The 13378-nt window shown below is 37.5% G+C and overlaps 1 protein-coding gene across 6 annotated transcripts in view; it reads right to left on the bottom strand.

Annotated features, from left to right (window-relative positions):
• The window catches only part of PATJ (PATJ crumbs cell polarity complex component), a 352815-nt gene that overhangs the window by 111993 nt on the left and 227444 nt on the right, over positions 1-13378 (bottom strand). For all 6 annotated transcript variants that reach the window (XM_032644105.1, XM_032644108.1, XM_032644106.1 and 3 more), the window contains one exon: positions 4478-4569. In XM_032644105.1, the coding sequence (XP_032499996.1) occupies positions 4478-4569 (92 nt within the window). The remainder of the gene's footprint in view (positions 1-4477; positions 4570-13378) is intronic.

Here is a 13378-nt window from a genome sequence, read left to right as displayed (position 1 = left end):
AATCTTTCCAAGGGTTTCAGTTTCATTTGGCCTCCTTTAGCCCCAGCAGTTTTTAACAGTACGCATTTTCCACATGTAATTAAGTAATGGAGAGTGAGTTGTTATACATGACATTTAATTTTCGATAGTGGGGGAAGGTATGACAAGAGCTGCAGGCGAGATCATTAATCTTCTTGGATCCCTGCACTGCCACATACAGCAATTCATTCTTGATCGTATTAACACAGAGTTCCTACTGTACTGAAATTGGAGCGCTTGTGTAGAGGGGCTCATGTGGGATAGGAAAACTCACAGAATTGAATGTGTGCTACACAGTAAGCCCCCAGATTGTAATATACATCTAGATGATCTAGAGTAGAATAATTTAGTATACCAGAGTCTATATGTGCATTGGGCACAATTACATGATTACAGGATTGTCCAAAATCTAGCAATGTAGGGAGAAAAGGGCAAAAAGTGATTATGTAAGTCATATATACACAGCAGCAACTTGCTAATTTTCCTTGATGACTCACACACCCCTTTTGTGAATTACAGATCAATTAGTATATGAATAAAGACAAGTGTTAAAAGAATATAAGGACGTGATCACACAAATGTACATCACTACAGATTAAAGACCCTAGTTAATTAAAATGTTGCCTGCAGCATATTTTAACAGCTTTCTGTGATTACTACTAATCATTCTCCCAAACCTGTGGCCAGTTCCCATTTTTATCTCAATTGTCAATAAATTTGAAAAAGAGTTGCTCAGGTATAAAAGCCAAAATTTTCTGTATAATGGAAATGCACAGGGAATCACTAATTTCAACTAAGGAAGGAAATACTGCCAAAGAGAAGCACTAATCAAAGAAATACAATTTATAAAAATCAGTTTTTAAAGTAACATTATATCACACAAAGCAGTTATGCCGTTTTAAGGAAAAGTACAATTGCGTCTGTTGTACTGAGATGATTTAAGTGCTAAATTCCTGAAACTTGGTAACAAATCAATATTTAATTGTTTCAGGATTTGGTTCCAAAATAAGCAAAATTAGAGTCCTTGTAACAATAGCCTGAAAGAGGTAATTTATAGGCAGAGGCTGAAAGATGTATCTAAATGAGTAATGAACTAGACAATCAGCCTGAAAAAGCGAGGATGATGTGTTGGATAGCACCTAAAATGCACAGGTTATTACTACACATGAATAGGACACCAATCTACCACGATACCCTTATTGGTGATGTAAAGAGCTGATAAGCAATGAAGTATTTTCTTTTTTGATTTCCTTAAGTGCTTTAAATTCCGACCCTACTTGATATCACTTACCTCAGTAAAATCTATTTAATACATTTTATTGACATGGGGATTAATTGATGTTAATTAGATTTCTCTTTATACAGTCCTCAATTAAAGAGCGTTCTACTCCTTGTTGGAGGATCAGGTCATCATTTAAAAAAGAAGACCACGGAGAAGAAACAGAAGCAGAAGCAGCAGCAGCTCAACAACAACAGACAGGGAAATAAAAGACATTTTAGGCAGGCTGTGTCCTTGTCTCTTATTCTAACATGTACCAGAAATGGTTGTATATAATGTCCGTACCTATCTCTTCTAGGGCTTAATCATTATGATGTTAATTAAAGCATTCTAAAACTGTGAATGCGCTTCACTCAAAAATTGGTCAAGATTCTGGAATGAGACAAAGTATATATGAGAAGTGGTTCTTCTTTTTACCCCTCCTCTTCCCTTCTCCCTAAATACTTCTTTCCTTCTCTTTTACCTCTGTCCTCCCTCCCTCCCCGCCTTCTTCTGCCATCAACATCATCACCAGCACCTTCATCACTATAGCAGCCACCATTGTTGAGTCCATATTGCCAGGCAATTTACATGTATAAATACATTAGACATGTATAAATACATTATAAATATAGAGTTAGCTATATTATCCCCATACCAAAGCTCAGGAAACTGACCAAGCTCACAAAGCTGGGATATCACAGAGTAGGTTTCAAGCCCAGGCAGGGTGAACTGTGGTTTCTTTTTTTAATCACTAAGCCTTAGAGTTCAGTCTTGTTTTAGAAAACAAGGTAAGAGTTCTTAGTCAAATGACTTTAGGTAACAGTTCTTTGTCAAATGACTAGTTCCTTCCCTATGGACACTGAAGCGTTAATTAATTAATAAAATGCTGGCACACAAATTATTAGATACATATCTATTGAATAAAACAAAAGGTTGTAAACAGTGCATACATCTCTCTTGATACAATTCAAGCTCATTTCCCTTTAGATAGTCTAAAAGTGGATATGACTAGACTGTTCAGAATCAAGCCCACATCATTTTTCCCCCTATAAAAGAAGATATAGAAACTCTTCCTAAGTTAGATTATTTGAGAAAGTAGTAGGGAGAGGGACTGAAGTATGAGGAATTCTGTAAAATATGAGTTATATGTCTATATGCATTTTTGAATCCACAAAATAAGTCACACTAACTTACTATGATTGCTGCCTTTGGAGAATAAATAATCTGGATTACTCAGTAGGAGCTGAAAGGAAATTTATTCAATAAAGCCTTCTGAGTGCCCACTGTGTGCTAGGCACTATAATGTAATGACCATGTAAGAAAGCCTCATAATTAGATGACATATTTTGAATGTAGTTTGATCCTTCTAAATTTCTTAAAATCACTTCCAGTAAATAAGTATGCAGCAGCATCCTCAATCACGCTTACACCATTAATTTCCTGAACAAATTTTTTTCTTGATTCTGATCAAAATTGAAACCACCAGACACTAAATTAATGGGAGTATATTACTATTATTAAAATTCTACTCAGCTTTCTCTTCTGTACTCTAAATAATTTCAGTTCGTTTAACCTTTCTTTCTTGAAGGAGGGGGGTTCTATTTCCCAACTACTTAATTGCATTAAATGATTTCCTTTGGATCCTACTCAATTTTCTTTTGCTCTCTTTAAAATGGGATGACCCGGCATGAGTAATAAAGGCCCCACAAACGCTGAAGAGGTAACAGTAATGTTAATCATTAATAATGTCCCTTGCAGCAGTCACCACCATGTGCCGAGCACTGATGTGCAGACTCCACTGAGTGCTATCTAACGTCTTCTCATGTGATCCTCACACAGCTTTACATAAAGTTCTAAAGCCTAAATGGCTTCACCTCTTTACTTGTATGCACTTCTCTTGATGGACATCTTAAATTTTTGAGGGGCTGACCTTTCCTCAAGTCTGTTCATGTTTTCACCTAATTTTGTAACCTCTGGCAACAGCAAGGGCCAAGAAACCCCAGAAAAGAGATTGGTGTCTGACAGAGGACTTCAAGGTGAGTAAGCCAGAGGTGGTCGTCTTAATAAATACATACAGACAGATGAGAGGAGGAAGGTTTCTCCCCCTAGAAACAAGGGTAAAAACCCCTGGAAATCCAGAAAGTGTTACTGAGCAAGAGAAAAGGGCATCAATGTAGGATTTCTTCAGGAGCAAAGCAGCAACGCCTGTGAGGCTGAAGTGATGGCATGGGAAGGAATATTTCAATCACCTACATTAGTGCCCATATCTGGGAATAAAACTCCCCCTTAATCCCAGCCATCTCCTGGGAGTGGATGGGTCTTACTAACAGGTAACTATAGAGAAGGGGGAGAAAAACAATGATCATCACCATCATAAAGGACCAGCTAACATTTTTTCAAGCCTTTACTCCATGCTGGGCACTGTGGTAAGCATTTCTAATTTTTGAAACACCACAATGAGTGAGGTAAGTGCATTATAGCCCCCATTTTACAGATAATAACTGAGGCCCAAAGCAAAAAGAAACAGCATGACAGTTAACATACAGGGTTAGTTACATCCCCAAGAATAATTCAGACTCATCTGTCATTTCAGTCCAATAACAGGGAATCAAGCTTCCTTCCACTGCTGGTGATGGCCACCACCAATGAGGAGTCCCAATTCTGACTCATTTAAGCCAAAAGGGCTCAGTCAGCTAGCAGATGAGGTGTGGGCAAATGTGGAGCCCCAAACGGACCACACGACTCCAGACAGCAGAGCTCACATCTCCTCCCCTCTGTATTTCTCACAAGCACTGTTAATACGAAGCTTCTAAAATTTTCCTGGTTCTTTTTTTCCTGCATATTCTTTGATGAAGGCATTAATGATTCAGCAAATTACCAAATGATGGTGACAGTAGGATGAGAAGCTAGAATATTCTATCATATTTATAAAGAGGATAATCAGGAAGAATTTTTTTTAAAATGGAAATAAAAGTACAAGCCTCAATTACCACTTCTATCATGTGAAACATAAATAACAAGAACACATCACAATCGAAACGATCTATACTTTTCTTGAAGTGACAGTCACAAGAGGGAAATACATTTTTAGAATACAGTGATTTTGTTAAACAGACGAAAGATGAAATAGTCTTACACAAATGATAACATCTCAAGAGGAGATCTTAAGTTTTAGAAAACCAGATGTATCTATCCTACCTGATGAAAACAAGCTTGACCTTTGACGGGGCAGTCTTAATAATGGCAGATGCATTTTGATGACTTCTTCCATACAGGATCTGATTGTTTATCTGTGGGGGAAAAAAATCAAATGCACTTGTAAAATTGTAATATATATATATTTTGTATGAAACTATATATGTATATATACATGTATACAAGTATATGTGTATGTACTTGGAATTAGAAAATGAAGTTCATTCATTTTTAAGTAGGTAGATGTAGGACTCTTTAATGCTAAAATTCTTAACATTCTTCAGAGTATAGATTCAAACACTAATTCTAAGCAGCTGCTAAAATCTCTTAAATTCTAATTTGAATGCAGTTAATAAAGAACATACAGTTTTTGATCCTTTTGCTAAACTTGACAGCAGCAGTTGAGCTAGATGCAAAAACCTTATGACAGATATTTCATTTCCTACAGCTTTTCCAGACTCCTAAAAAATGCAGAAAACAGACCAAACTGTGGTATTCATCAGAGCTCTGGAGTGTCCATTAAATATGATTCTGTAAACGTGTCAAGGTTATTACATAGCATAAATCTTGTTACTCCAGAGGATGTAAATATTACATCCCCATTTTAAGTCAAATATTAGAGCAATTGCACTGAAACATTTTACTGTACCCAATCAATGAGGCATCCACTCTTATCCAAGATGTGGTGGGATTTTTAACTTGATTGAATTCACCTAAATATGATCTAAAAACATTTATATTCTAAATTTTTTCACTCCAGATTTTCCCACTGCTGAAGTATGATGGTAGTCATAATCAATCTTTTACTTTATTTCAGCCATTTGATAAGAGCTCACACAGTTTGGGCTTTTTCTCTCTTGTCTCTTCAATAAGTAATGATCTATGTCATACTGTCCCTTTTTAACTGAGGCCTTGATAATTTCTATTATTTAAGGGATAGTATAGTACACTATATAAGGGATAGTAAAAAGGAATTTATGCTTTATTGCAGTTAGCATCTAATTTGTCTGTCCTTGATGTCTCTGAACTTTTGCATTTGAAGACATCTGGAAAAGGTATCATTTTTGTCATAACAGCTATAATGAGAAAGTATTTGGAAATAAACACTTCAAAGGATGGAATGAAAATATAATATTTTCAACTGTCTAAAATGTAGCTCATCCATCACCTCAAAGTGATAAAGCTGGTACTCATATCAAAGGCTATTGCAGAGACTAAACTTGAACCACTGCTTCACTATGCCTCTCATTTTATCAGCTTTTGTTCTTCACCAAGATAATCAATCTCCCAGAAATCCACTGATCTCCACACTGTCATTTCTCTGCGTCTCAGTTTCTTCTTCTTTAAAAGGAATCTAAGCACCTATTTCATAAAACTATTGTGAGAATTAAATAATGTCTTTAAATTTTATTTACAGTAATCTTGATACCCAAATGATTTTTAATTTTTATGTGTTAAAACTACTCATTTTTCTGTTAAGATTTCTGCCTTTTTAACATGATGTATTTAAAAATGTGCCCACCCTCTGTATGGTACTATGATGATGGATACATGCCATTATACATTTGTCCAAACCTACAGAATGTACAACACCCAGAGTGAGTGCTAATGTAAACTTACGGACTTTGAGTGATTACGATGGGTCAATATAGGTTCATCAGTTGTAATGAATGCACCACTCTGGAAGGGGATGTTGGTAATGAGGGAGGCTGTGCATGTTTGGGGATATGGGGGTCCATAGGAAATCTCTTTACCTTCCTCTCAATTTTCCTGCTCTAAAATAAAAATCATTTTTTAAGCACCCACCCTCTAGATAACATATTTTCTCCTAATACTTTTATGGTTTTATTTTTCTTATATTTACATCTTCTTACCTAACTTAGTTATAAGGGAAATAGTTAAAGTCATGTAGTCATTAAGAGTGATGTGAAAAAGCATACTTAATGACATAAGAAATACCAAAAATGTATTAAGTGACAAAGCCTGGCTACAACATAGTATGTCTAGCATGATCACCTTTTTTGCTAACCATAATTTTCAATCTCTTTAACGGATAATGAACTGCAAATCAGAAAGTTTAAATCACAATTTTAAAATAAGACGATGCATGGACGGTGCTTGATCCAACGCCTGGCACTCAGGTGATTATGTGTGAATATCTTCCCTACAGTGCCTAGCCTCTGCTTTAAGAAAGTCTTTCCTAAACCACAACTTATCAAACCTTCTTGTCTTTGAATTCTATGGCACTAGGTTTTAAAAAATTCCTCTTAGTCCATTTGCACCTCACCCGCATGGTAAAGTCAAACCCTGTCAGGTGGAAAGCATCCATGCAGGCATATAACATTTATTGAACAGAGCTACACTCCTTGAGGGCAGGAACTGGTGTCCTCTTCTTGGTATTCCCCAGCCTTCATACACAGCTTGCATACAATGGTGCTCAGTGAGGATGCACTGAATCACAGAGCCCTGAATAGAAGTAACATTTCCGTTAATCAACTGCTGGTATGCTTTCTCTGAGGTGGGCTCCAGCCTTCAAAGTGATTGAAGTTTAAAAAAAAAAAAAAAGTTTTTTTGATTAGCAAAAGCTTGAACATATAGAAAATTGAGCTGTTTCATGTTTATGGATATGCCTGTCTTTTAGCTGTGATCTTCCATTTTGATAGAATAGAATCCATGGAAGTATTATTCTAAGAGGACAAAAATCATAGCCCAAATGAAGAAAGCAAGTCATTAATTTCAATTTACCTAAGAGTAAAGCTCAAGTTATAAGTCTTTCCTGGTGCTGTTTCTGAATATTCAGAGGCCCTGGCAGTAGAAAGGCGAGGCAGCTTGCTTGCTGGTAATGTTTTTTCCAGTGCCAACAACTGTGGCATTTACTGCTAAGGCAGCTGCTCCCTGCCAATGATCAGGGGCCTCTAGAGAGACTCTGCTACTCAGTGGAAAACTGGGAACAGAACAGGAAACTCAAGATAGAGTGAAACCTTATTTTACTGGATTAAATCTAAAAGGAAAAATGCAGATCTCCGGATAAAAATAATCCAAGACAAAGTCTCTTTTCTGGCTTCAGAAATGACACATTAGCAGCCCTCTGAGTTTCAGGAGAGGAAGATCTCTTCTGTGTTTTCTTAGATCTTATTGTATACAAAACAATTTCACTATTTAAACAAAAGGTATATAGCTTCCAATGACATAAGCAGGTTTTTTATATTTCTTCATTTCTAAGGACACCCATTCCAGAGAAAATTCAGTAAGTAATTAGAAAGAATATGATGCATTTTATGCAAATTAACTTCAGACTGTCACTTTTCCTATTTCTGAGAAGGTGCTGTTTTCTGAGGGCACTATTGTTTAAACAACAGATGGAGGACATCTTCTAAGTATAGCATAGACAGAAAGAAAGCATTTTGTACCTCCTGGAAGTTTTTCAGGTTAATTCTAATTAATAATAACTACCAGCCACTGAGTGTTTTCTCCGTGCCAAACACTCTGCAAAGCTCTTGACGCACAGGATCTCAGTTAAATCTCAGAATAACCAGGTGTTATGTACTTTCACCAGATTATGACACTGGTACTCCAACACCTTGAGTAATTTGCCCAAGGTGATTTAGCTATTAGTTGAAAACCCTGTTTTCCTAAGGCACACCTATAGGTATTATCATCCGTATGGTGCACATAAAAATCAGCTGATTTCGGGCTTCCCTGGTGGCGCAGTGGTTGAGAGTCCGCCTGCCGATGCAGGGGACACGGGTTCGTGCCCCGGTCCGGGAAGATCCCACATGCCGCGGAGCCACTGGGCCCGTGAGCCATGGCCGTTAAGCCTGCATGTCCGGAGCCTGTGCTACGCAACGGGAGAGGCCACAACAGTGAGAGGCCCGCGTATCACACACACACAAAAAAAATTAGCTGATTTCTAAAGTCATCTTTGTAAAGGTGTCTATTAAATAAACTCTGAGCTGAACACCTACCATCTTAGGTCCTGGAATTTTGAGATACACAAGTCAGAATCAAGCATTTTACCACAATGCATAGAGGCAAGACCTGATAGGCTATGGAAATCCCTAATGCAGTATGCAGTTCTGTAAGACTGCACCTTTCCTTTTGAGCAAACAAGCTACACCCTGGACAATAATATATACTTATTTCACTTTTTCCTCATTATACAAATAGACAAAGATTGACTAACTTTTAAGTTTTTTTCTGACCCAGGCCAAAGGAAAACAGTTAAAATATTTCATCCTTTCAGAATATGTGATCACTCAGATTATCTAGAGATTGGAAAACACATTATTATTTTCCATATACTTCCAATGAACTGAGAAGTAGAGAAACTAGGTGCTTGCCCAAAGTTTCTCCTTTCAAAGGCAACTCAATGATATACAGAAAAAATAATAAATTATTTAGATATATCCTTATCTTTGATACTATCTAATAATTGCAAGAAGAACTATCCTTAGTCCTGACTTGTTATTCCAACTCCCCTCAAATAGTCTATTTATTATCTTAAAATCTGAGATGTACAACTCTTCCATTAAAGGGTAACCATATATATTCTAAGTCTGGGACAGTCCAGTTTATGCACGTTGTTCCCATTATAAATAAATATAATGGGAGGGTTTGAATATGTTAAAATATATTATGCTCAAAAACACACCCTTGGCCCATGCTTTTATTAAACAGGATGATTTATTATGAATAGTAATAAATTATAATTAAAAAATTGAGTTAGAATTCAGGTAACTGAAATTGCTGATGAAATCTGAGAGTCCTCCCTAATTCACTTCTAAATATATTCTAAACTTTACATTTCAAGACATTAGAATCTACAGGTTAACGTTTTTCTTAAATTAACTCTCTCACTGACTACAACACACATGTAGAGAAGAAAAACCAAATCATAAGTTTTATAACTTGATGGATCTTCTTACACTTTATTTTTTAATCTAAAGATTCCAAGGACTTCCCTGGTGGTGCAGTGGTTAAGAATCCTCCTGCCAATGCAGGGGACGTGGGTTCGAGCCCTGGTCCAGGAAGATCCCACATGCCATGGAGAAACCAAGCCCGTGTGCCACAACTATTGAGCCTGCGGCCCACAACTACTGAGCCCATGTGCCTAAAGCCCGTGCTTTGCAACAAGAGAAGCCACCACAATGAGAAGCCACCACAATGAGAAGCCTGGGCACCTCAACAAACAGTAGCCCCCACTCACTGCAACTAGAGAAAGCCCACAAGCAGCAACAAAGACCCAACGCAACCAAAAAAAAAAAAAATTTTAATTACAATTCCACTTCTAAGAATTTATCCTATAAAGATTAAAAATCAAGGTGCGGGCTTCCCTGGTGGCACAGTAGTTGAGAGTCCGCCTGCCGATGCAGGGGACACAGGTTCGTGCCCCGGTCCGGGAAGATCCCACATGTCGTGGAGCGGTTGGGCCCATGAACCATGGCCGCTGAGCCTGTGTGTCCGGGGCCTATGCTCCACAGTGGGAGAGGCCACAACAGTGAGAGGCCAGCGTACCGCAAAAAAAAAAAAAAGAAATAAATTAAGGTGTCAAAACGCCTATTGTGGCTATAACTTATAATGGAAAAAAAGAGAAAAAAACTATACATTCATCAACAAAAGGTTTATTATAGTTGCCTTAATACAACAATAAATGGAAAATTGTGCTATTAAAAGGTGAAGGAGGGCTTCCCTGGTAGCGCAGTGGTTGACAGTCCGCCTGCCGATGCGGGGGACACGGGTTCGTGCCCCGGTCCAGGAGGATCCCACACGCTGCGGAGTGGCTGGGCCCGTGAGCCATGGCCACTGAGCCTGCGCGTCCAGAGCCTGTGCTCCACAACGGGAGAGGCCACACAGTGAGAGGCCTGCACACCACAATGAAGAGTGGCCCCCGCTTGCCACAACTAGAGAAAGCCCTCGAACGGAAACGAAGACCCACCACAGCCAAAAATAAATAAATAAATAAATTTAAAAAAAGAAGATGCAAGAAATGTTTAAAAAAGACCTAGAAGAATTAAAGAACAAACAAACAGAGATGAACAATAAAATAACTTAAATGAAAACTACCCTAGAGGAATCAACAGCAGAATAACTGAGGCAGAAGGACGGATAAACGACCTAGAAGACAGAACGGTGGAATTCACTGCTGTGGAACAGAATAAAGAAAAAAGAATGAAAAGAAATGAAGACAGCCTAAGAGAGCTCTCAGACAACATTAAATGCAACAACATTTGCAATATAGTGGTCGCAGAAGGAGAAGAAAGAGAAAGGACCCAGGTAAACACTGGAAGAGATTATAGTTGAAAACTTCCCTAACGTGGGAAAGGAAATAGCCACCCAAGTCCAGGAAGTGCAGAGAGTCCCATACAGGATAAACCCAAGGAGAAACAGGCCAAGAGACATAGTAATCAAATTGGCAAAAATTAAAGACAAAGAAAAATTATTGAGAGCAGCAAGGGAAAAATGACAAGTAACATACAAGGGAACTCTCATAAGGTTAACAGCTGATTTCTCAGCAGAAACTCTACAAGCCAGAAGGGAGTGGCATGACATATTTAAAGTGATGAAAGGAAAGAACCTACAACCAAGATTACTCTACCCAGCAAAGATCTCATTCAGATTCGATGGAGAAATCAAAAGCTTTACCCACAGGCAAAAGCTAAAAGAATTCAGCACCACCAAACCAGCTCTACAACAAATGCTAAAGGAACTTCTCTAAGTGGGAAACACAAGAGAAGAAAAGGACCTACAAAAACAAACCCAAAACAACTAAGAAAATGGTAACAGGAACATACATATTGATAATTACCTTAAATGTGAATAGATTAAATGCTCCAACCAAAAGACACAGACTCACTGAATGGATACAAAAACAAGACCCATATATATGCTGTCTACAGGAGACCCACTTCAGACCCAGAGACACATGCACACTGAAAGTGAGGGGATGGAAAAAGATATTCCATTCAAATGGAAATCAAAAGAAAGCTGGAGTAGCAATACTCATACCAGATAAAATAGACTTTAAAATAAAGAATGTTACAAGAGAGAAGGAAGGACACTACATAATGATCAAGGGATCAATCCAAGAAGAAGATATACCAATTATAAATATAACAGCACCCAACACAGGAGAACCCCAATACATAAGGCAGCTGCTAACAGCTATAAAAGAGGATATCGACAATAACACAATGATATTGGGGGACTTTAACACCTCACTTACATCAATGGACAGATCATCCAAACAGAAAATTCCTAAGGAAACAGAAGCTTTAAATGACACAATAGACCAGATAGATTTAATTGATATTTATAGGACATTCCATCCAAAAACAGCAGATTACACTTTCTTCTCAAGTGCGCATGAAACATTCTCCAGGATAGATCACATCTTGGGTCACAAATCAAGCCTCAGTAAATTTAAGAAAACTGAAATCATATCAAGCATCTTTTCTGACCACAACGCTATGAGATTAGAAATCAACAACAGGGGAAAAAAAGTAAAAAACACATACACATGGAGGCTAAACAATACATTACTAATAACCAAGAGATCACGGAAGAAATCAAAGAGGAAATCAAAAAATACCTAGAGGCAAATAACAATGAAAATATGGTGATCCAAAACCTATGGGATGCAGCCAAAGCAGTCATAAGAGGGAAGTTTGTAGCTATACAAGCCTACCTCAAGAAACAAGAAAAATCTCAAATAAACAATCTAACCTTACACCTAAAGGAGCTAGAGAAAGAAGAAGAAACAAAAACCTAAGTTAGCAGAAGGAAAGAAATCATAAAGATCAGAGCAGAAAAAAATGAAATAGAAACAAAGAAAACATAGCAAAGATCAATAAAAGTAAAAGCTGGTTCTTTGAGAAGATAAACAAAATTGATAAACCATTAGCCACACTTATCAAGAAAAAGAGGGAGAGGACTCAAATCAATAAAATTAGAAATGAAAAAGGAGAAGTTACAAGAGACACTGCAGAAATACAAAGCATCCTAAGACTACTACAAGCAACTCTATGCCAATAAAATAGACAACCTGGAAGAAATGGACAAATTCTTAGAAAGGTATAACCTTCCAAGACTGAACCAGGAAGAAATGGAAAATATGAACCGAACAATAACAAGTAATGAAATTGAAACTATGATTAAAAATCTTCCAACAAACAAAAGTCCAGGACCAGGTGGCTTCACAGGCGAATTCAATCAAACATTTAGAGAAGAGCTAACACCCATCCTTCTCAAACTCTTCCAAAAAATTGCAGAGGAAGGAACACTCCCAAATTCATTCTACAAGGCCACCATCACCATGATACCAAAACCAAAGATACTACAAAAAAAGAAAATTACAGACCAATCTCACTGATGAATATAGATGCAAAAATCCTCAACAAAATACTAGCAAACAGAATCCAACAACACATTAAAAGGATCATACACCATGATCAAGTGGGATTTATCCCAGGGATGTAGGGATTCTTCAATATATGCAAACCAATCAATGTGACACACCATATTAACAAACTGAAGAAGAAAAACCACATGATCATCTCAATAGAGGCAGAAAAAGATTTTGACAAAATTCAACACCCATTTATGATAAAAACTCTCCAGAAGGTGGGCATAGAGGGAACCTACCTCAACATCATAAAGGCTACATATGACAAACCCACAGTCAACATCATTCTCAATGGTGAAAAACTGAAACCGTTTCCTCTAAGATCAGGAACAAGACAAGGGTGTCCACTCTCACCACTATTATTCAACATAGTTTTGGAAGTCCTAGCCACAACAATCAGAGAAGAAATAAGAGGAATACAAACTGGAAAAGTAGTAGTAAAACTGTCACTGCTTGCCGATGACATGATACTATACATAGAGAATCCTAAAGATGTCACCAGA

This window comes from Phocoena sinus, chromosome 1 (genome assembly GCF_008692025.1).
Source record: "Phocoena sinus isolate mPhoSin1 chromosome 1, mPhoSin1.pri, whole genome shotgun sequence".
Taxonomy (NCBI): domain Eukaryota; kingdom Metazoa; phylum Chordata; class Mammalia; order Artiodactyla; family Phocoenidae; genus Phocoena; species Phocoena sinus.
The sequence above is the reverse complement of the archived record's forward strand: the minus strand, read 5'-3'. Positions and strand labels throughout refer to the sequence as shown.